General features: G+C 41.1%; 1 protein-coding gene across 1 annotated transcript in view; it reads right to left on the reverse strand.

Annotated features, from left to right (window-relative positions):
* ppp2r5a (protein phosphatase 2, regulatory subunit B', alpha isoform) overlaps positions 1-8,302 on the reverse strand; it is a 168,691-nt gene extending 160,389 nt beyond the window's left edge. The window contains exon 1 of the mRNA XM_060831481.1: positions 7,852-8,302. Within this exon, the coding sequence (XP_060687464.1) occupies positions 7,852-8,011 (160 nt within the window). The 5' untranslated portion in view covers positions 8,012-8,302. The remainder of the gene's footprint in view (positions 1-7,851) is intronic.
* Between the last annotated feature and the right edge of the window lie 15,528 nt (positions 8,303-23,830).

The following is a 23,830-nucleotide window of genomic DNA, read 5'->3' on the forward strand; positions in this document are numbered from 1 at the left end:
CAGTATCTCCACAATTTCCATCCACACTTCCTTCAGCTTCCTTAACAGCATCTCAATTGCTGTTAGTATATTAAATTGCTGCCAGCTTTTCCAACACCACCTCTACTAATTATTTGCCTGTACACCTGTCAATCACCACTTCCTTCACTAGAACTTTGGCAGTATCTCCTTTCTTGGTAAACACAGAAACAAAATAACATTTCAGTACTTAGCCATGCTTTGTCTCCAAAAAGCAACATTTCAGCCCTAATCAGCTTCACACTCCAAAAGAAACATTTAAAATTCCCCTTCATGTTAACTGGTAGTTTCTTCTCAATCTCTCTTTGCCTCACTTACTCCTTTACTCATTACTCATCTGAACCTCAGTCAGCTGGTTCTTATTTGTATTGTCAATCTGACATCTATCACAAGCTCCTTTTTTCTGTATCACCTTATTCTCATAGCTTTTTCATCATCCAGACCTACCATTGCCCTACGTGTACCTCTACTGCACTTGAATGTTCTCATTTCTCACAGCAATACTTGTCCAAAAAATTGTTTCACCTGCCAAACCTTCGACCCCATTTGCTCACTAAAGGCCTATTATTACTGAACTGAGTTTGGCCCTTCTCCAATCATGTATTTTTATTCCATATGGTTCCTTGCTTTTTTTCATAGTTAATCTAAATGTTACAATAGTATGACCATTGCTTTCTAAATATCCCCCTATTAACACTTAAATCATTTCATCACCTCATTCTCTCAAACCAGACCCCAAGATAATGGTCAGAATGAGACCAATTCTAAAAATTCTCAACATACTTCAGAAAGAGACTCCCCTCTCGGTCTTGCACATCAATTATTCCAACAGAAATTGGGACATGAATAAAATAAGAGCTGAAAATATGTTGCTGGAAAAGCACAGCAGGTTCAGGCAGCATCCAAGGAACAGGAGATTCGACGTTTCGGGCATAAGCCCTTCTTCAGGAATGAGGAAAGTGTGTCCAGCAGGCTAAGATAAAAAGGTAGGGAGGAGGGACGTGGGGGAGGGGCGATGGAGATGCGATAGGTGGAAGGGGGTCAAGGTGAGGGTGATAGGCAGGAGTGGGGACGGAGAGGTCAGGAAGAAGATTGCAGGTTAGGAAGGTGGTGCTGAGTTCGAGGGATTTGACTGAGACAAGGTGGGGGGAGGGGAAATGAGGAAACTGGAGAAATCGGAGTTCATCCCTTGTGGTTGGAGGGTTCCCAGGCGGAAGATGAGGCGCTCTTCCTCCAACCATCGTGTTGTTATGGTCTGGCGATGGAGGAGTCCAAGTACCTGCATGTCCTTGGTGGAGTGGGAGGGGGAGTTAAAGTGTTGAGCCACGGGGTGGTTGGGTTGGTTGGTCCGGGTGTCCCGGGGTGTTCTCTGAAACATTCCGCAAGTAGGCGGCCTGTCTCCCCAACATAGAGGAGGCCATATCGGGTGCAGCGGATGCAATAGATGATGATGTGTGTGGAGGTGCAGGTGAATTTGTGGCGGATATGGAAGGATCCTTTGGGGCCTTGGAGAGAAGTAAGGGGGGAGGTGTGGGCGCAAGTTTTGCATTTCTTACGGTTGCAGGGGCTGGTGCCGGGAGTGGAGATTGGGTTGGTGGGGGTTGTGGACCTGACGAGGGAGTCACGGAGGGAGTGGTCTTTTCAGAATGCTGATAGGGGAGGGGAAGGAAATATATCCCTGGTGGTGGGGCCCGTTTGGAAGTGGCAGAAATGACGGCAGATGATACGCTGTATATGGAGGCTGGTGGGGTGGTAGGTGAGAACCAGTGGGGTTCTGTCCTGGTGGCGGTTGGAGGGGCGGGGCTCAAGGGCGGAGGAGCGGGAAGTGGAGGAGATGGGATGGAGGGCATCGTCGATCATGTCTGGGGGGATACTGCGGTCCTTGAAGGAGGAGGCCATCTGGGCTGTACGGTATTGGAACTGGTCCTCCTGGGAGCAGATGCGGCGGAGATGAAGGAATTGGGAATATGGGATGGCGTTTTTACAGGGGGCAGGGTGGGAGGAGGTGCTCCCTTACTTCTCTCCAAAGCCCCAAAGGATCCTTCCATATCCGCCACAAATTCACCTGCACCTCCACACACATCATCTATTGCATCTGCTGCACCCGATGTGGCCTCCTCTATATTGTGGAGACAGGCCACCTACTTGCGGAACGTTTCAGAAAACACCTCTGGGACACCCGGACCAACCAATCCAACCACCCCGTGGCTCAACACTTTAACTCCCCCTCCCACTCCACCAAGGACATGCAGGTACTTGGACTCCTCCATCGCCAGACCATAACAATACGACGGTTGGAGGAAGAGCGCCTCATCTTCCGCCTAGGAACCCTCCAACCACAAGGGATGAACTCCGATTTCTCCAGTTTCTTCATTTCCCCTCCCGCCACCTTGTCTCAGTCAAATCCCTCGAACTCAGCACCACCTTCCTAACCTGCAATCTTCTTCCTGACCTCTCCGTCCCCACCCCACTCCTGCCTATCACCCTCACCTTGACCTCCTTCCACCTATCGCATCTCCATCGCCCCTCCCCCAAGGCCCTCCTCCCTACCTTTTATCTTAGCCTGCTGGACACACTTTCCTCATTCCTGAAGAAGGGCTTATGCCCGAAACGTCGAATCTCCTGTTCCTTGGATGCTGCCTGACCTGCTGCGCTTTTCCAGCAACACATTTTCAACTCTGATCTCCAGCATCTGCAGACCTCACTTTCTCCATGAATAAAATCATCCATGACTGTTATTCGATCAGTCTTGAATGTCTATAACTTCCCTGAAAACTTTCTCCACGAGACCTTCACCAATAAATAGGGGCCAATAGAATGCATGAAGTAGATTACAACAGGATCTTGAACAGATGAGCCAATGGGCTGAGAAGTGGCAGGTGGAGTTTAATTCAGATAAATGAGAGGTACTGCATTTTGGGAAAGCAAATCTTAGCAGGACTTAGACACTTAATGGTAAGGTCCTAGAAAGTGTTGCTGAACAAACAGACCACAGATAGATAGGATAGTGAAGAAGGCGTTTGGTATGCTTTCCTTTATTGGTCAGAGTATTGGGTTGGAGGATTTGAGCTATCGGGTGAGGCTAAACAGGCAGGGGCTATTTTCCCTGGAGTTTCGGAGGCTGAGGGGTGACCTTGGCCTATATCCCTCCAAACCCTTCCTATTCATACACACATCCAGATGCTTTTTAATTATTGTAATCGTACCAGCATCCACCACTTCCTCTGGCAGCTCATTCCATACATGCACCACCCTATGCATGAAAAAAAACTGTCTGCTAGCTCCCTTTTATATCGTTCTCCTCTCACCATAAACCTAAGTCCTATGGTTCTGAACTCACAGGGAAATGACCTTGTCTATTTATCCTCTCCTTGCTCCTCATGATTTTATCAACCTCTTATAATATCACACCTCAGTCTTCCACGCTCCAGGGAAAACAGCCCCAGCCTGTTCAGCCTCCCCCTATAAGTCAACATCTTTGTTAATCTTTTCTGAACCCTTTCAAGTTTCACAACATCCTTCCAATAGGAAGGACATGTGTGTACAGGACAATTGGAACTTGTTCCTCTTTGTTTACAATCCCTACAAGTGCAACAGAACTACACTCTAGAAACATTACATTGAGCACGAACAACACATCATGGGAGTTAGGAAATTGGATGTAACAGGACATCTGGATGTAACAGGACATCTGGACGTAACAGGACATCTGGACGTAACAGGACATCTGGACAGCGTATAGGAGACAAAAAGTATACTTTCAAGGAGCTTGCACGATCAGGGGATGAGAAAGCTGTTGATGGAGTAGCCTAGACAAGCAAACTGTAATGACAGAAAAGAAGAATCTGGACAGGGGGATGTGAAAATGCATGTAACAAGAGATGATGAAGCTGGTGCTGGGAGCAGTGGATGTAGAAGAGAAAGGGAATGGGAAAACGTGGAGAGATTGGATGGCAAATGCACTAGAGACATGGGCTGGGAGTACATGCATGGGTTATTTGGAAGGGAAAAGGCTATAAAATGGAGGGGTCTGCAGATGCAAGGATTGTGCAAATCTATTGGAATGCGTACACAGGGCGCCCGAGAGACGAGGAAGAGCAGATACCCAAGGGACTTGGGAGGTGAAAGCTAGGAAAGTGGAATTTTTACAACAAGCATGCACGTGTACATTTTCCGGAATGAGAAAGTACCCAGGACACAAAAGAGAGAGAGTGAGAGCCACGCAGGAGTTAATGACTACAAGTACAAGCAAGAGAAAGCCAGAGAAGAAATATCAGAGAAAAGAAAAAAATTTCTATCGGGTTTGGACAACAACTGCTGCATTCACAAAAAAATCAAAAATACTTTTAAATATGAAGTTGACATTCTTAACGGATTGCTTAGCTCAATTACGACTCTTTTTAAGACTTGGAGACGCTGGGGTATACAAAAGGTAAAAATGACAACACCAGGTTATACTACAACAGGTTTATTTGGATGCACTAGCTTTCGGAGCGCTGCTCCTTCATCAGGTGGTTCAAAGTCATTGATAAATCTCTAAGTTAGAAGAAGGGTATATATTACTTCAATTATTTGACTGAAATAATTTAAAGAATTTAATAGCAAAGGGAATTTTTTTTTTTACAAACTTTTCATTATTAACTTTCTCCCTATTGAAAGTGGCAAGAACTACAGCTACATGTTCCTACTAGGAGTAGCAATCCCAACTCCCACAACAAATACAGGAAAATCTTTAAAGCAACTGAATAAACTTGAAGACTACCATTTAAAATGAAAGGACACTGATTAACAAAAATACTGTCATTACAGAACAAGGTAACTCTTCTCTCCTTCAGAAACTTAAATACAGAACAAATTAATTAATCAATGTACACAGTATTACAATGCAAACAAAACTATACTGGAAACAATGTTAACTGGAGGTAAACATAAATAGTCTAAGATCTTCAGGCTGTTTCACCACATTAAAGACAATTGTATTAATTATAATTCTATACACCAGTGATGCAGTAATTGTTAGTGGCATGCATAATACCTAGTATAGAATAATATTGTTAAAATCTATTTGTCCGGTGTGAAACATTCACATAAGCTACTACGAGTGTACAATATTGATTGCCAAGCATTTTTGTCTCAGATATATTCAATGGCTTTTTATGCAAACTTATTGTTGTAACTGCAGGTGCTGCACGTATGTTCAGAGTACACTATTAATTACTCAAATGTTTCAAGCGTAAAATTAAGATGAATATATTTATGGTATTTAGACAACAAAATTATTTGAATGTAAAACCTGTAAATCACAATATATTTTAAATTTCAAATGGGAACTAGAAATCATTTGAAATTACTAGCACTTATGCAATGCCTTTGAAATAATAAATACCTCGTATTACAGAGCAAAAATCAATGTTAAGCAATGAGACAAGAGCTTTGGAACCAACTATTAATGGAGGTTGAAGAGATGAGCATTGAGGATTTTGAATGTGGGAAATAAAATTTTGGAAAACATCTTCAAAACTGATTAATGCTCTGCTGCACTACAAAGAATACGAACCCTAAAAAAGGTGAAAGCAGGTGGTACAGGCCGTTTCAGAACACCAACAACTTACATTTGTTTAGAACCTTGAACATTCTGAAACATCACCAGGCACTTCATACGACCATTGTAGAACAACAATTTGACACTAGTCACATAAGGAAATATGATGTCAGATGACAAAAGACTTGGTCAAAGAGGTAGTTATTAAATTGATAGAAGCATAGGACAGGTGATCAGAGATCAAGAGACTTATGATAGAAAAGCCAAACAGATCAACATGATGAATGTATTATCAGAATGTTTGCTAAGGCATTGTTACTGTCGCAACTTCAATGCAAATACATAACAAAAAAGGAATTTTGTAGGACGATTCAATCATAGGAAAACAGAAATCAAAAACGAGCTGTGAAAGTTCACCGACACCAAGTTAATGAGTATAGAACTCTGAAACATACAACCTGCTTTACTTGAAATTACAACACGATGAATTAACTTCTATTACATTGCAGTTATAATTGACTACCACGGTAAAATGATGTTATTCCATTAGCACTCTGCTTGTCTAAATTTGTCGATTTAAATAGCATTTTTGCAAACTTAAAATGGTTTTCCACCCCACCCATTGAAACCAAGTAGAACGTGCTGTATATGCGTTGTAAATAAATATTCCACTTCAAAATTTACAATTCGAGCAAAATAGATACAGTCAGTGACAATGCCATATATAATAATGAATTTTGTAAAACTGACTGAAAATTATTAAGGTAATAATGCACTATAGTGACTTTTTAAAATTCCACTACACTGAACTTTCACCTGTGAAGTGAAACTATGTTGCTTCCGACTACTTTAAAAAAACTAGTATGCATCAAATGGCTCAACACAATGAACAGAATGAGCAATAACAAACTAAAGACAATTAATCAATTCTGCCATGTACATATTTGGATATGAGACACTCTGAAGAGAGCACATCATAAAGTGAAACCCCAATACCTTTTGATAGGTCTTGAAATATACATTTGAATATAAAGAACATAAAGGTTAATGAATTCGATATTGAAGATTGCCAGATGAAGTTTATTTCAAAGAAGCCAATTCTTTCAAATCACTGGATCTTCACAGATGAAGTAACATTAAATCAACTCCTTGACTACAGAAAGCAAGCTTAAAATTATCAGAAGTAGAGGTGGGAGAAAGTGGAAAAAATCAGTGACTTTCAGTACCACGTTAAGAGCAAGGAATACATTTCCTGAACTTCAATACTACTGAGGACTAGAGGGGTGAAGGGTCAGAGTACCTGAGTGAAGAGTTACCATACTATTTCAAGGTATCAAGCTTCAAAATCATAATATTTTTTCAGAATAAATTGTGAACCTTGGTATCAGTCAAGTTGATTGGAGTTAAATTAATCGAACGTCAAGACCAATAATTGTGAGTAACACAATCACCTTTGAACACTTTTACTTTAAATAACACATTCACTCTTGTGCTAATAGTGTGGCATATTGCAAACTAATCTAAATTGCATACTTGCAAAGGATAAATTTTGATGAGCAAGAAGAGGGCGGACGTTATTGCTAAATGATTTTTTAAAATGACGTAAATAATGTGCAAGTTTCTAACCGTTGATATTCGTATTGATGGGCACATGATTAAACAGCTGCCAGCAAATGGGAATACAGGACTAGAGTGTGTGGTCTCTGTTGCTGGGTGAATGCGCGATGCCTAAACTTCAACATTTTCACGGATGAATGAGAATGATAGCTGAATTTTAATGGCCGATGTTTTCGTTGGTCTCTCAATTCGCTGCTGTTCAAAATCGGACAGTTTGATTCGTGACAAGGTGATCTCTGGAGCTCTTAACCTCACCTTTCAGATGAATATGGACATAACGTGTGACTACAGGAGGTTCGATGGGCGAGTAGGGGGTGATCCTTGAATCTAGATACTCGAAGAGATGTGATTTCTAAAGCTCAGTACTTTGACGGGTCAGTTACGGGGTGGGGTAAGGGAGAAGAGATGGGGATCGAGAGCGCTATCTCCAAAACTCGGTGTTTTGATGCGTGGCTGGTGTTGAGGGAGAATATCTGAATCTCCAGATTGATTAGCACTGGCATTTTTAAACCTTGATATTTCATTGCGTGAACGTTGGGATAACTCCAAACCCGAACATTTTGATGCGTGTATGGAGGTGGTGACGGAAACAGCACATTTTGATGGATCCCAGCGGGGAAGGCTCTGACTGCTGTATGCTTAAACCAACAAGGATAGCCCAACGAGCTAGGTACCTTTGAGGGGTGGTAGAAGCAGGATCTCGACCGGGCTGCTCCGACTCCTGAACTGCGACGATCCTTGCGACCTCTTCTGCCTGGCCGCTTTCCGCACGGATTTCCTAGTGAAACCATCCACTTTTTCCGCCGCTGTCACCACCGCCGCCGCTGCCGACATCTTCTTGAAAACACACTGGCGATCACGCCGGCAGGCAAATTAGCGGCAGCAGGCGATGAGCTGCGCGTTTGCGAATTCGATCCAATATCGGATTTAAAGTAACCCTACGTTACTTTAAAGGGAAAGGATAGAGTGGGTGAAGAGGAGTGGGGAGAATTATACGTATCTTTTTTTAAGAAAGTGAAGTCGATGATACGGTGAATGAAGTTAGTGTTGACGGTACGGGCCGGAGCTCTGTCCTCTAGCCCCCTCGAGGCCTGCTCAGCACCGCTGCCGCCTCCACCTCCCCTCCCTCCCTCCCTCCCCACTCCCTGGGGAGTGGCTGTTGGTCGTCCCCCCTCCTCCTCGGAGCTTGAGCTGACTAATACGCTGTCAATCCCCGCAACCTGCCGCTGTCGCCTTCACTCGCCGCCGTTCTCTGCGCGTCCATCAACAGACAGGCCAACAGGCGCCTCCCGCAACAACAACAATGACGATTTTTTTTCCCCCCCAATGGGCTGAAATCGCTCAAGGTTGATCGTGGCTTTACATTTAAAAACACAGACGCATTTTTTTTAAAAAGAGGGAGCCACCAACTCTCGCCACCTCCCTCGCGCGCTCCAAAACACACCAATTGAGTTGGTACTCAACTAATACTGTTGAGCGGAAATGTCGGAGGTTTGTTTTTGATTGGCGTGCCGCTGACCAATCGTAAAGCGGAGAACGGAACAGCCTCGAAATCGTCGGCGGTGTTGTTGACGTCATCTAGCCAATCAGAGAGCTCAGGGGCGGGCCGAACCGAACACTGCCATATTCAGTTGACGGAGGCCATCTTGCTTGTAGGGCAGGTGATAAGGAAGGCTGACGGGATTGGCTGTTAGCCTGTGACCGGGTTGTGTTGTGGATATGTGGAGGTATTTGTGTTTCTGGAGGAAATGTATTTCTCCCCTTTCAACTTTAAATATAGTCCTTCCACATAATTTCGTCTGTTACTTCAAATTTTTGATCGCTGAAGTCTTTTGCACCATATTTATGGACAGCATCCTTATTGCTATTACTGATTGAGGTTAAATCTTTGAAAATGCGCAAAACTGCATCAGTATTTTGTTTACATGTGACGCCCCAGACCTGTGATACGTCGTTTGTCATGTCCTAGAAGAGGTTCATATATTTTACCTTTTCAATAAATAATATGACGGATATTTGTGACTTCTGAAAATTTATTTCCAATAGCTGATTAACTCCTTCGTTACAAAAAGCAGTGTATGTGAATTAAGATTTTAATAAATAGCTGAAAAATAATTGAGCACAGACAGGCACGGAATATTTATGTTTATTATTTAAATTTGATTGATAATAAGATTTCAAAATGACTTTTAAAGTGTTTGCAAACTCTTTGGTAGAGAGTTAACTTTATATTTAGAATGTTGATTTTTTTTCTATAATTATAATTAAAGATGCTTTAATCGTGTATAATGTGTTGTAAAACCGGATTTATGTTAGGAAGTCCGCAAAACAAATAATAGATTTAGACAAAGTTTATTTATAATTAATTGAATGTCTGCATTGATTGCTTGCTAGTTCAAATTCATAGTTATATTCAGCTGAAAATTTTCAATAAATTGATGTTGCTATTGTACTGGATGAAATATTTCTATAAAATACAAAAGCAGAAAATTCTGGAAATACTCAGGTTGCTCAGGTATCATCTGTGGAGAAGGACAGTTAACATTTCCGGTCAATGACCTTTTTGAATTAATCTGATTGTCTTGAAATGTTAACCATGTTTTCTCTCCACATTTGTTAACCAACCATAAAATTTGGAGCTAACTCTGTTCTTATTTTAGATTTCTGCAATCTTCAGAAGTTTCCTTAGTATTTACAATTCTTATGAAATGAAGCAAAAATGTGAAATTAAGTGGAAATGCTGGTAATAGAAATTAGTAGCATCTGTGAAGAGGAGTGCAGGCTTTGAGTTTCTATCATTTATCCTCACGCTACAAATCAAATTTAAGCACATCATTTTGGATTCCAATCATATCCAAAAGAAATTAATAGAACCTAAAGGGATTTGGAGGCACTTGTGCATGAAACATAGAAAACTAGCACGCAGGCATTCAGGAAGGCAAATGGAGTGTTGACCCTTTATTTCAAGAGGGTTGGAGTATAAAATTAGGGAAGTCTGACTGCAACTGTACAAGGTATTGGTAAGACCACATCGAGAGTACTATGAACAGTTTTGGTCTCCATATTTTGGGAAAAATATTATTTCATTGGACTAGTTCAGAGGAGTTTCACTAAAATGATTCCCAGTATTAATCATATGCCTTATGAGCAAAAGCTAAACAGGTTTGGACTGTATTCATTGGAGTTTAGAAGAATAGGAGGTAATCTCATTGAGACATATTGTATTCTTAAGGGACTTGACAAGGCAAATGCTAAGAGGTTGCTTCCCCCCCCCCCCCCCACGGAAAAGTCCAGGACCAGATGGCATTGTCTCAGAATTAAGGGGGCACCAATTTAAGACTCAAATGAGGAGTAATTTATTCGCTCAGAGGATGATGATCTTTGGTACTCCTTACCATAAGAGAGATGTAGGAACAGAGTTTCCGTGTACATTTAACACTAAGATTGATTGATAGCTAGATTCTTGATCAGTAAGGGAATCAAGGGTTATGGGGGAAGAACAGGAAAGTGGATGTGAGGAATGTTGGATCCAGCATGACCCAATTAAATGGTCCTGCAATATTTCCATTCCATTCTACCAGTTCCTTCGCTTGCATTTAATCTGGTTGATGCCATCTTCTAAAACAGCACTTCTGATATGGCTTGCTTCTTTCATAAGCATGGTTTTCCACTCACTGTGGTTCTCGGAACCCTCAATTGCATTTGACTTTTCAGCTGTGTGTCTGCCTTTGCCCCTTCCCATCACTCACAACAGCATGATCAGGTTCCCACGTCCTCATTTTTCATCCCACCAATCTCTGCATTCAAAGGATCATATTGCATCATTTCAGCCAACTCAAGCAGAATGCCACCAACTTCCCCTCTATTCATAGAATCGCTACACTGGAGATAGAGGCCATTCAGCCCATCAAGTCTTCACCAACCCTCTGAAGACTTTCACTGTCAACATCAGGCACTATCTTCATAGCTTCATATTAATTTGCTAGGCTTTTCTACCTCTAGTCTCTGTGTGTGATCTTTGATCATACACCTCCCCATCTCTACTTACTTTTCCTTTTAAGGCATGACTTAAAATTTGCTCTGACCAAGCAGAAAGGGTCTCGACCCAAAAGGTTAACTCCAGCTCCTCTTTACAGATGCTGCCAGACGTGCTGAACTTTTCCAGTAATTTCTGTTTTTGTTTCTGACCAAGCTACCTGTTAAATCCATATCTGCTTGATCAGAGGATTCAGAGTAAATATGTTCCTGCAAAGCTAGAACTCCTGAATCTAACAGTCCAATTATGTTAGTGTGCATATGGGGTAGGGTAAGACAAAAAAGGAGAACTTATGTCAGATACTGAGAACTCAAACGTTACATAAAGCCACAGAGAATTTGGAAAATGCAGGGGGAGATTACAAAAGCAAAGAGAGCACATCAATTGGCAAGTAAAATAGGAAAATCCAAAGGTGTTTTATAGACACATAATGAACAATAGGATAACTGCAAGGAGGATAGAACTGATGAGAGACCAGAAAGGTAACTTGTATGCAGAAGTAGAAAATGTGGCCATAGTTTATTACTAATACTTTATACTGCTGTAGCAAAAGAGTGTGAAAATACAGGCATTAGGAAAGAGAAGTGTGAAATATTGAATGAGATAAATGTAGTGAAAGGGGTCATATTAAGTTGTTTGATGGTGAAGAGGAAAATCATGAAGTGCAAGATGTCAGTGAATGCTCAAGTGGGCAAATTAAACTCAAGCTGGAGAAACGTGAGGTATTGCATTTGGTCAGGGCCAACAAGCCAAAGGAATATATGATTATCGGTTGGGTGTTGAGAAACTGAGAGGACCAGAAATACCTTGGAGTGCATGGTCCATAGTCTACAGATCCATGAAGATAACAAGGTGTGTAGAAATTCATACAGAATACTTTGCAGTATTACCCAAGGCAGAGAGAGGTTAGAAATTATGCTAGAACTGTATTAAACACTATGTAGGTCTCAGCTGGAGTACCGTATAGAGGTTTCATCACTGCATTATGAGAAGGATGTGATCACACAGGAAAGAGTACAGAAGATATCTTTGGAAGTGTTGATTGAAAAAGGGAATTGAAGTTATGAGGCAAGATTGGATTGGCTGTGGTTGTTTTCTTCGAAGCAGTGGGCTAAAGGGAGATTTATTTGAGTTGTATAAAATTACATGGAACTTAGATAGGGTAAGTTAGTAGATCAATGACCCTGAATAGAGGGATTGATAACTATGAGACATGGATTAGTAGAAAATTTAGACAAGAGTTGAGAATTTTCTTTCTCAAAAGTCTGGAACTCACTATGTGACAGTCAGGTAAGAGGACTTAGAAGAATATTTGAAGTGCTGTAACCTACAAATCGGGAGACCATGAAAAATGTTATTTTGCTCAATAGTTCTTTCTCAGCTTGAACATATGCTATGGGTCAAATGTCCTCCTCTTATGTTGTAAATTTCTATGATTCTACAATTTAGTTTGCTTTAACTTGTTTCCAATTATAACCATCAGACTAGTGTATCAAAGAGAACGACTGAAAATCCACAAGAGACCTTTGCTTTTCAGTATCAGGTTCTACTAACCTGCCTGGAAAAGATGATCAGCCAGTGGTTGTAGTCACATAGGTACCATAGGGACTGCTGCCTCACAGCACCAGGGTCCCAGGTTCAATTCCAGCCTTGGGCAACTGTCTGTGTGGAGTTTGCACATTCTCCCCGTGTCTGCATGGATTTCCTCTGGGAGCTCCGGTTTTCTCCCACAATCCAAAGATGTGCAGGTCAGGTGAATTGGCCATGTTAAATTGCCCATAGTGTTAGGTGCATTAGTCAAGAGGGAAATGTGTCTGGGTGGGTTACTCTTCAGAGGGTCTGTGTGGACTTGTTGACCCGAAGGGCCTGTTTCCACACTGTAGGGAATCTATCATAGGTGCTATAGATATGAAGGAGATGTGGTCCTGCAGTCAGAATCTGGAGAGCTCAATCGAAGGTTAGCAAATAGGACCTCAAAAGTAGTACTCTTCAGATTACGCCCAGTACCATGCGCCAGTGCAGAAATAGGATGATAAGACAGATGATTGCGTGACTGAAAAGAGGTGCTGGAGGAAGGACTTCAAATCCCTGGGACGCTGGGACTGGCTGTGGGAGAGATGGCACCAGTACAAGCTACAAGTTGTATCTAAACAGATTCCTTGGGTGAGTATTACTGGTGCTGTTCAAAAGACTTTAAAGTAACTCTTCAAGAGTGTGGAAACTAGGAAAGAAAATTACAGAGTAAAAGCAGGGTGCACAAAATATTGGGAGAGATAGTAGCATTAGAATAGTGAATGGGAACATTGATGGAGTGAACTGGAATATTGATGGAGTCAGAGTAAGGTAGAAATTAAAACATTCTAAATCAAGGTTATACCACATGTTTGTAAATGCATTGAGTATAATAAACAAGATTGGGGAGTTATAGGTGCAGACTGCCATGTGGCAGTATGGTGTTGTGCTGATTACAGAGATAGCTGAACAAAGGACAGGATTGGGCATTTAATATTCTTGGTCAAGAATGTTTAGGAAAGGAAGAAAGGGAGGATTGATGGTGTGTTGTAGCACTGAACAAAGAAAATATCTCGGAGGTTCAGAAATAGGATCAACCTGACTAGAACTAAGGAATATGAAGGGCATAATTGTATTTCTCCATGTAATTTACAGACCATCAATTAGTAGGAACAATTAGAGACACAAATTTAAAAGGGAATTGAGAAGAAGTGCAAACGGTGTAAAATATTCTCAGATTGTGTTCAGGAATATCTTCTACAGCAGTATATGTTCAGTCCAACAAAAAATGAGTACTGCTGGATGTGATTCTTTGGAATGAAGTGCACCAAGTATTTTAGGTTCAGTGAGGGAACATTTGAGGGAAAGTGATAATTGTATCATAGGTTGATAATGACAGTAGAAAAGGTAATGGACATTTCACTGTAAGAATAATTAAATGGGGGAGAATCAACTTCAAGTGGGCAAGAACAGAGCTGAGTTGGATATACTGGAGCCAAAGCTTGTTGGAAAAATTGTAGCTTAACAAGTGGGCTATCTTCAAAGGAGAGATATGAAGACAGTCAAGGTTATACTCCCTCAAAACAGAGAGAATGGCAAATGAATCCAGAGCTCCCTGGATGAAAAAGGAGTAAGAAATTAAGTTAATGAAGAAACATTGTGCTTATGACAGGTGTCAGATAGAAAATACACTTGAGAACCAAGCTAAGTACACAATTTGAAAACACAAACTAGAGAATCAGAGAAATTATTAAAAATAAGTTTGGTAGCTGACATAAAGGAGAATCCCAAATGAAATATAAATAGTAAAAGGGTGATAAAGGAGATGTGGAGCCAATTAGGGACCAAAAAGGGATATACACATGGAGGTAGGGGTCATGTCTGTGGTGTTAAATTAATATTTTGCATCTGTATTTACTCAGGAAATAGATATTCACCAAGCCATGACAACAGTGAACTTGGTGTACTGCCCAACGTGATGGACCACAGAATCAGTGACTTCCTTTACACAACAATGGGGCTTTGAGTCATAATCACAGAGTCATAGAGATGTACAGCACAGAAACAGACCCTTTGGTCCAAGCTGTTCATGCTGACCAGATATCCCAACCCAATCTAGTCCCACCTGCCAGCACCCAACCCATATCCCTCCAAACCCTTCCTACTCAAATACCCATCCAAATGCCTTTTAAATGTTGCAATTGTACCAGCCTCCATCACTTCCTCTGGCAGCTCATTCCATACATGTACCACCCTCTGTGTGAAAATGTTGCCCCTCAGGTCTCTTTTATATCTTTTCCCCTCTCACCCTAAACCTATGCCCACTAGTTCAGGACACCCCCACCCCAGAGAAAAGACTTTGTGTATTTACCCTATCCATTCCCCTCATAATTTTGTAAACCTCTATAGGTCACCCCTTAGCCTCCGACACTCCAGGGAAAACAATCCCAGCCTGTTCAGCCTCTCTATAACTTTGACTGACAGATGTTGCATGGATCTCTAGGCAATCCCTGAAATGAACAACTGATTAAAAAAGTGGAGTGCCAACATCTTAAGACTGGCTTCTGTCACATATATCACATAGCTTCACCACTATCTCTGTGGGGAGACATAGTCTGCATAGATATTGGTGCTTGAACATTTCAATGAAGCTGAACCTCTCACGGTACACCCTTGAGGTACTCAAAAATGTGCTGCACATGAGGCTTCCCCTTATCCCCTGTGCACTCGTTTCGATCTGGTTTCCTCGGGCTGCTGGATTTCCTCGGGCTGTTGCACAGCCACTCCATGTGGCCTTATCTATATCTCCATCCCATTTTTCCCTTCACTGGAGGAGTCAAAGCATAAGAACTTTGTCCTACCTTTAATGCCTGCTGTAGACCTCGAAGACAGATATCCACAAGCAGCATTCACTTTAGTCCTATCCTGTGCAATATGTCCAAACGTAATGTGTTGTTTCTTTAATGCACAACCTGCAAACAGCTACACAAAATAGCTGCCACTCAGATATCACCTCTTGTGCATAAGTGAGGCACTGAACCTTTGTGGGTCCTATACACTTGTTACAACAGAAGATATGACATTTGGCTGTTTAATGACCTCAATTACCTGGCTGACATGTGTCTGGTATGTTTACAGCAGGCAGATCTGCATGTACAGTATAAAACTTGGAGAATGTAGCATGGCATTTGATGTCCAAAAACATCTCAAAATTGTTTTGGTGAAGGAAACATTCATTCCACTATGCACTGGCTTTCTAAATGAGTAGAAAAGAATGTCAAGATACATCAAATGCAAGTCAGACTGAGAAGACAGATGATTCCTGGCAGTCAGACTGACTTTAATCAAAAGTGGTGAAGAGGTTGGTGCAGGATTCCCATCTACCATTATTGTGTTTCCAAATAAGAGACCTATAATTGAGTAGGGGGCTGATGTTCAAATCTAGCCTTGCCTCTGACCTCTACAACACCCACCCCCCTCACCTCCCCTCCCCAATCCACTGTCATGACCAAAAGCATGCAATCTCTATTCTGCCCTCATTCACCTTTGGTTTGCGTTCCACTCAAAGATTGGGGAGAGGTAATGCTAAGGTCATTAATGTACATGTGGAACTGACCTGCTTTCAGAGGATAACAATGTTGATCTTGCACCTCAAGTAGATGCAGTCCTACTAATACCTGCAGCATGAGCCTGAGAATGCCTGGCAGTGGCTACCTTAGTACCTAAAAGGCACTTGATTCTGTCAGTCCTCCCCACATGAAACTGACTAGGGTTTCCTCCTGCTTTTCCAATCAATAGAGGAGACCCTCATTTGTCTGGACAATGTAAAGACAGTGGAGAGATTGGAATGGGTGGTGCTGGGATCATCAACATGCATGTAGAACTGACCTGTTTTCAGATGGGGTCATCACATGAATTTTCACATCTGCACACCTATCTTCTGTCCTCCAACTCTGGAATACATCCCTTTATCTTGACTCTCTATGTACAACTTTGTTGGAGATTGACCATTATAAAACCTTACATAGGACATTGAATAGACATTTTACTATTCATGTGATGTTATCTTTGCTAGCTGGGCCACCATTTATTGCCCATCCTTAGCTGCCCTTGAGAAGGCGGTAGTAACTGCAATCTTTTTTTTTGTGTCAGTAAACATGCATGGCAATTAGAGAGCACTTTCCAGGATTTTGACCCTGCAATAGTGAAGGAACAGCAATATATTTCCAAGTCAGGAGTGGCTTGTAAAGGATTTTTTTTATGTATGGGGTGCCCTTTCCTTCTATATGATAATGGTCTTGGGTTTCAAAAATATTGTCTAAGGTGCTTTGGAGAAATTCTGCAGCACATCTTACAGCTGATACACATTGCTGATTCTGTACATTGGAGGGAATGAATGGCACCGCACCCACAAACAATCCAGGGGGCTGGTTTGTCTTGGACGGTGTCAAGCCTCTTAAGTGGTGTTGAAATTGCACTCATCGAGACACTTGGGAAATGTTCCATTACCCCTGACTAATGCACCTAACACGACGGGCAATTTAGCATGGCCAATTCACCTAACCTGCATATCTTTCGACTCTGGGAGGAAACCGGAGCACCCGGAGGGTGCTTCATCATAAGGTCAGAAGTCAGGATGTTTACGGATGATTGCACAATGTTCATCACCATCTGGGGCTCCACAGATACTGAAGTAGTCCGTATCCAAATGCAGCAGGACCAAATAATATGCATGCCACACCAATGCTAGGCAATGATAATCTTCACCTTTGACATTCAACGACATTACCCAGAGGAAACCCATGCAAACACAGAGAGAATGTGCAAACTCCACACAGACAGTCACCCAAGGTGGGAATTGAACCTGGGTCCCTGGCGCTGTGATGCAGCAGTGCTAACTGCTGAGCCACCATACCGTGGCTGACTGGGACATTGTCTGTAAGGTACAATTCTGTGAGTATGACAACATCATACTGCTAAGTAAAAATCTTCGAGTAAAAAATGAAGGGCTTATGCTCAAAACGTCGAATTCTCTATTCCTGAGATGCTGCCTAACCTGCTGTGCTTTGACCAGCAACACATTTGCAGCAACATCATACTGCTGCTTGTTTACATTGTGAGACAGCTCTCCAAATTTCAGCAATAGCCCCAAGATCTTATGGGGAGTTTTCAGGGCCAACAGAGATACATTTGCAATTGTCAAATATGGTTCCTAGTTTGATGCCAGGTAGTCTGTCCAGTTACATTCCTTTGAGACTTTTTAATAACTTGTTAAGCCATTTCAGAGGGCAGTTAAGAGTCAATCACAAAGCTTTGGGTCTGGAGTCACAAGTAGGCCAGTCCAGGTAAGGACAACAAATTTTCTTACCTAAAAGACATTAGTAACCCAGATTGGTTTATACAACAATTAGCAAGTGCTTCATGGTCATTATTAAACTTTTATTTAGTTTTTAAAGATTTAAATTCCACAGGCTGCCCTGGTGGGATTCAAACCCAGATCACTGGAGTGTTATTTAGGTCTCTAGATTACTTGTCTGGCAACAATACCGCTATGTCAGTACTTCTTCCAAAATTCAAGACGTTTACATTCTAATTTGACTAAGCATTTACATCTGAAGAACAGGAGTAAATAATTATTACTTTATTGAAATGCCACATCTGTGAGCAAAATTCCCATTGGATATGTTAAAACTGTGGGTCACAATTTGTAAATTACTTAATAGTTAGTTAAAAGAAGGAAGTCATTGTAATTGAGGGTAACCCAAAACAGAAGATTGCAAAAATAAATAACTGGCACTCTTGCATAAAATAGGACAAGCTCATAGCAACATCATTTTTAGTTACACTTTACCAACTGCTCCAGTTTTAATGCAACCTACTCTTAAAAAATGTTTGTTTCATCATTATTCTTATCTATTTGTTTAAATATTGCAATTCATTACTTGCATTTGATGTATCTTTCCATTCTTTTTCTTTTGTAAACGCAAATGCCACTTTACGTCAAATGTACATTCAACTTATATGTAGATGTACATCATTTCATTAGAATCTGGCCCTGTTCTTCGATTTAGGGTATTCCAGTGGGATCACTTACTTGCTGGTTCATACCAGCTTAAATTTTGACATGAAGAAAGCATGTCAATAGCTGGAAGATAAGTAATGTGCGGGGAGAAATATTGAAGTTAGGGAGTTAGCAGTGGGAAAAAGAAGATAATGACTTGTCAAATATCAGTCATTTGTATTGTTTGTGGTCATACACTCACATCATCTCGGATGTCTCAGGTGGATCCTTCTTCCTTGTATTAATCTTTCTGTGGATATCATGTTGTGAAGAATATACACATACAACATCTTCAAGAGAAGATAGGTTCAATTTTGATGAACAGTAAATTACTTAATAGCTAGTTACATTGCATCTGAGATACATGATGGTCTCTTGGAAAGACTTGACTCAAGACCAAGTTCACCTTACTGCTACTAAGACATTCTTACATGTCACTGATAACAAAGATCAAATCAGGAGCCTAACTGATTAGCTGCTCCCAGGAATAGTGCATTATATTTGATGGTTGAACCCTGTCTCATGAAGTTAGTTAAACTTTTATACAATAACTTGTACAACAATTTGAAATGGGATAATCCCTTGATTTAAAAATATCTTAGCGTTCCACAAATTGGAAAATAACTACATAGCAGCTTTGGCTGCATGTTGTCAGTGAGGAGGGAGGAAGAGAGCATGATTGCAGAGTGGTAAACACTTCATGAATTTAATGGAATTATTGGAATTCTATTTCCTGCCCAGTAGTCAGTCAGATTGACAGGTTGACTGGTTGCTGAGCAGGAGAACTGACAGGAGGAAGCTGCTACTGGGAACAGTTGGAAATGTATCCAGGCAATCATTAAAGATTAGGAGTTGATGGAGATGCCAAAACGCAGAAATTGGGGAAAGGAAAGAAGATTAGAACTTGGGAGATTTTTTAAAAATTTACTTATGGGATGTGGGAATCATTGGAGAGCAAGCATTTACTGGCTATCCCTAGTTGCTGTTGAGAAGGTGATGATGAGCTATCTTCTCGAATTGCTGCAGTCCATGTGCTGTACGTTAACCTAATGCCCCAGGGAGATAATTCCAGGATTTTGACCCAGCAACAGTGAAGGAATGGTAATATATTTCCAAGTCACAGTGGTGAGTGGCTTGGAGGGAACCTTGCCGGTGGTGGTGTTCTCATGTATCAGCTGACCTTGACCTTCGAGATGGATGTGGTCATAGATTTAGGAGGTGCTGATCTTTGGTGAATTTCTGGAGTCTTCTTGTAGATTGTACATAGTGCTGCTACTGAGCATCAGTGGCAGATGCTTGTGGGCCATCTCAGAAGGTGGTTGATAGTCAACTACATTGCTGTGGCTCTGGAGTCACATGTAGGGCTGACTAAGTGAAGGTGGCAGATTTCCTTGACTGAAGGACATCAGGGAGCCAGATGGGTTTATACAACAATCAACAATGGTTTCATGGTCATCAATAGCTTCTTAATTTCAGATATTTTTAATTGAATTCAAATTGCTGTCTGCCATGGTGAGATTCAAACTTGGGTCCCCAGACATTTGCTGAATTTCTGGATTAATAGTCTGATGATAATATAACTAAGCCATCGCATCCCCTGGATCTTGGTGTTGGTGTCAAAAGAAATGAAACAACAGAAGCAAGGCAATACTGTATGACTGTACAGACAGCATTGCCAGAACTTTTGGCCAAGATAATATTCATGCACCTCACTTAATCCATTTAAGCCCTCATTTTAAGGCTGATCTTATAACTGGTTTGAAAACTGGTCCTAATTTCCACATGCACTTAAGGAAGACAGCCCAGTCTTATTGAATTGCGCACAGTTCATTGTTTGAGATATTCTTAAGAAAAATGATATGAATTGCTTTGTTTGGTATTAGTCTACGAAAAGTCATCGATATGAAATGTTAACTCTGTTTCTACTGTCAGCTGCCTGACCTGATGAGTATTCCCAACATTTTCAGTTTTTATTTCAAATTTCCAGCAACTGCAGTATTTTACTTTTAAATTTAAAACTAGATATTGCATATAAGTTTGTGTATAATCCAGTGCATGTTAGACATTTAAATTCTGCAGTTAACATTACATGCAGTGTTGAGATTGACATCTTTAAACTGATTGTATTTAAAATCAGATGTTATTGTATTGCAGTTTATTTTTGACGAGAAACATTTATATAAACTGGTGGGGAGCACTACTGTTCCTCCTGACTCAAAGGAAGTGCTCTAATAAGCAGTTACCTTCTGCAGCCATCTGCTCATGTCTGCATTTGGCTGCCAGGTTTCCTGAGCCCTAGAGAAACATAGCCGGCAGCTATTAAATTTACATCAGTCTACCAATGGCACTGTAGAAGCTTGATTTAAAAACTATAATGAAAGATGCTGTATTTCCAAGATTGAATGCCAGCACAGAACATAGCATGCTACTGCAAAATGGTAGCACATATAAAAACATTTGATTGAGGTCACATTATGTAATATGTAAATTTTTACACGCCTTCTTCCACACACTCTCACCAGTCATGGAGCATGGCTGGTATAATATCAATCTCCATGGGTTTAATTAGATTTGTAAATATGTCTTTATTTTTAACATTTCTCACTCCCCAATTCTCACTCGCTTTCTCTCTCATCTCTATCCTCTCACTCTTTACATTGTGTCAAGTAGTGACTTCATGAGTCATGCAAACAGATGCCCAATGTGGAATTAAAGATGACTCAAGATAAGGAAATGAGGGAGAGGACTGAAAGAGGAAATAATTAAGTCTTTCAGGTAAAATGGGTGGGGAGGCATAAACGTAGACTTTATTAAGAGTTTCATGGGATTGAGCATCGTTGGCAAGGCCAGCTTTTATTTCCCATTCACAATTACCTTTGAATTGAGTGGCTTATTGGGCCATTTCAGAGAACAGTTAAGAATCAACCATTTTGCCATAGGTATAGAAAGATGTACAAGCCAGATTAGCTAGAGAATATCAGATTTCCTTCCCGCAAGGGCATTGTCGAAGAGTTTTATTCAAAGTTTGTGAAAAGATTTGTAGCTCGGGTGCTCGTTGTTGTGGTTCTGTTTGCCGAGTGGGAATTTGTGTTGCAGATGTTTCGTCCCCTGTCTAGGTGACATCCTCAGTGCTTGGGAGCCTCCTGTGAAACGCTTCTGTGATGTTTCCTCCGGCATTTATAGTGGTTTTAAACCACTATAAATGCAGGAGGAAACATCACAGAAGCGCTTCATAGGAGGCTCCCAAGCACTGAGAATGTCACCTAGACAGGGGATGAAAAGTCTGCAACACAAATTCCCAGCTCGGCAAACAGAACCACAACATGAGTTTTATGACACTCGATGATTATTTCATGGCAACATTACTGAGACTATCTTTATAGTGATTTGGGATGGGATTCAAACTCAAGTCTTTAGTACATTAACCTCAGTCTCTTGGTCACTTATTCAATGACATTACAACAACACCATAACCTCCCCCTGTTCAGTATTCTATAAATTGCTTCCTCTTAATGGGAAAGTAACAATTCCTACAGTGGGCCCATTGCTAAAAACAGTTGGTTAGAATTGATCTCTGTAACATAGTTGGCGTCAGTGTAATGGACAGTCTAATAAACTATTTATTTGTGCCGACCTCACAGATGCTTTGCCTGGCCTGATGTCCTGCAAGATGTTATCCCAGTTGTTCCTACATGACTGGACTGCACTAAGTGCAATTATGAAATTAGCCACCACATTCACACTGACAAGGCAGAACTCCAGGCTTTTCGCAATGCTCGGTGCTAAACTGGGTCTGTACAATTCATGCATTTGGAACAAAAACTGCCTGGAAAGCCTTCAACTTCACCAAAAATTTCAGTGCACATGTTCTTCAGCATTATCCTACATGCCACTTTGTTGATTTTCTCACCTCCAGTAGCAGTATATACTTGCAAACACACCCTAAGTCGGCCGAGACATTAGTTATCCTTTGAACTTTGCTGTTGTCAACTCGTGTGTAGTGGATCACCGTTGACAGAATTAATCCTACAATGTCTTCTCAAATTTACTCGGTGCTAGTATCTGAGCTGGAAATGAGGTGCAGCATGATGTTTGCATGCTGCATCCCTCAACAGAATCAGGAAGGGGCAAATTATGAATTGTTGTTCCTATTGTCACAAAGCTAGTCCTTTCTTCTCTAAAAGCTGTTCCTTGGCTCAAGGAGACTCTGTTCTAGATTTTTTTCAGAGGGGCAATAAACCAGGCCAGGTTCTGATCAGTATGGTTTGTTACAGAGATGAGAGGCTTTTTATTTACACGTAAACAGATGAGACTTCAGGCCAAAGTGGTCATGTTTTAGAAATGAGAGCTGAAAATGTGTTGCTGGTTAAAGCACAGCAGGTCAGGCAGCATCCAAGGAACAGGAAATTCGACGTTTCGGGCCAGAGCCCTTCATCAGGAATGATGAAGGGCTCTGGCCCGAAACGTCGAATTTCCTGTTCCTTGGATGCTGCCTGACCTGCTGTGCTTTAACCAGCAACACATTTTCAGCTCTGATCTCCAGCATCTGCAGACCTCACTTTTTACTCGAATGTTTTAGAAGTGACCTTTATAATGAAAAGGGAGTGGTCAGCTCTCTAGCTGAGCTGAGCAGTTTTTGTTCAGTCTGACCTGTGTGAAGTTCAACAGGGAGATGTGTGGAAACTTCCTCCTCTTTCTGCCCCAACTTCAACTTGTAAGCATGTGTTCCATTTATATTGGTTTTTAAAGAGATTTTGCTTATTGGGACTGTTGTGTATATCCGGAACAGCATAATTAAGTCTAGTTGGATAGGTTGAGTTCTGTAGGAGTTCTGTATTCTGTTCTTTGTGTTTTATTATGTAATCTGTGAATTAAATTTTGTCTGTTTTAAAATCTAGTAGTCAATCTAGCTAACTTAATTGGTATAATTTTCTCTGTACACTTACTGATACAAATTGCAAAGTTATGGTCGGGGCCTGGTTAAGAATGTTTTAAGTGGTCTGGCTTAGTCCATAATACTGCACCCAAAATTTTGACCCCTTTT

The sequence above is a fragment of the Hemiscyllium ocellatum genome, chromosome 10, assembly GCF_020745735.1.
Source record: "Hemiscyllium ocellatum isolate sHemOce1 chromosome 10, sHemOce1.pat.X.cur, whole genome shotgun sequence".
Lineage (NCBI taxonomy): Eukaryota > Metazoa > Chordata > Chondrichthyes > Orectolobiformes > Hemiscylliidae > Hemiscyllium > Hemiscyllium ocellatum.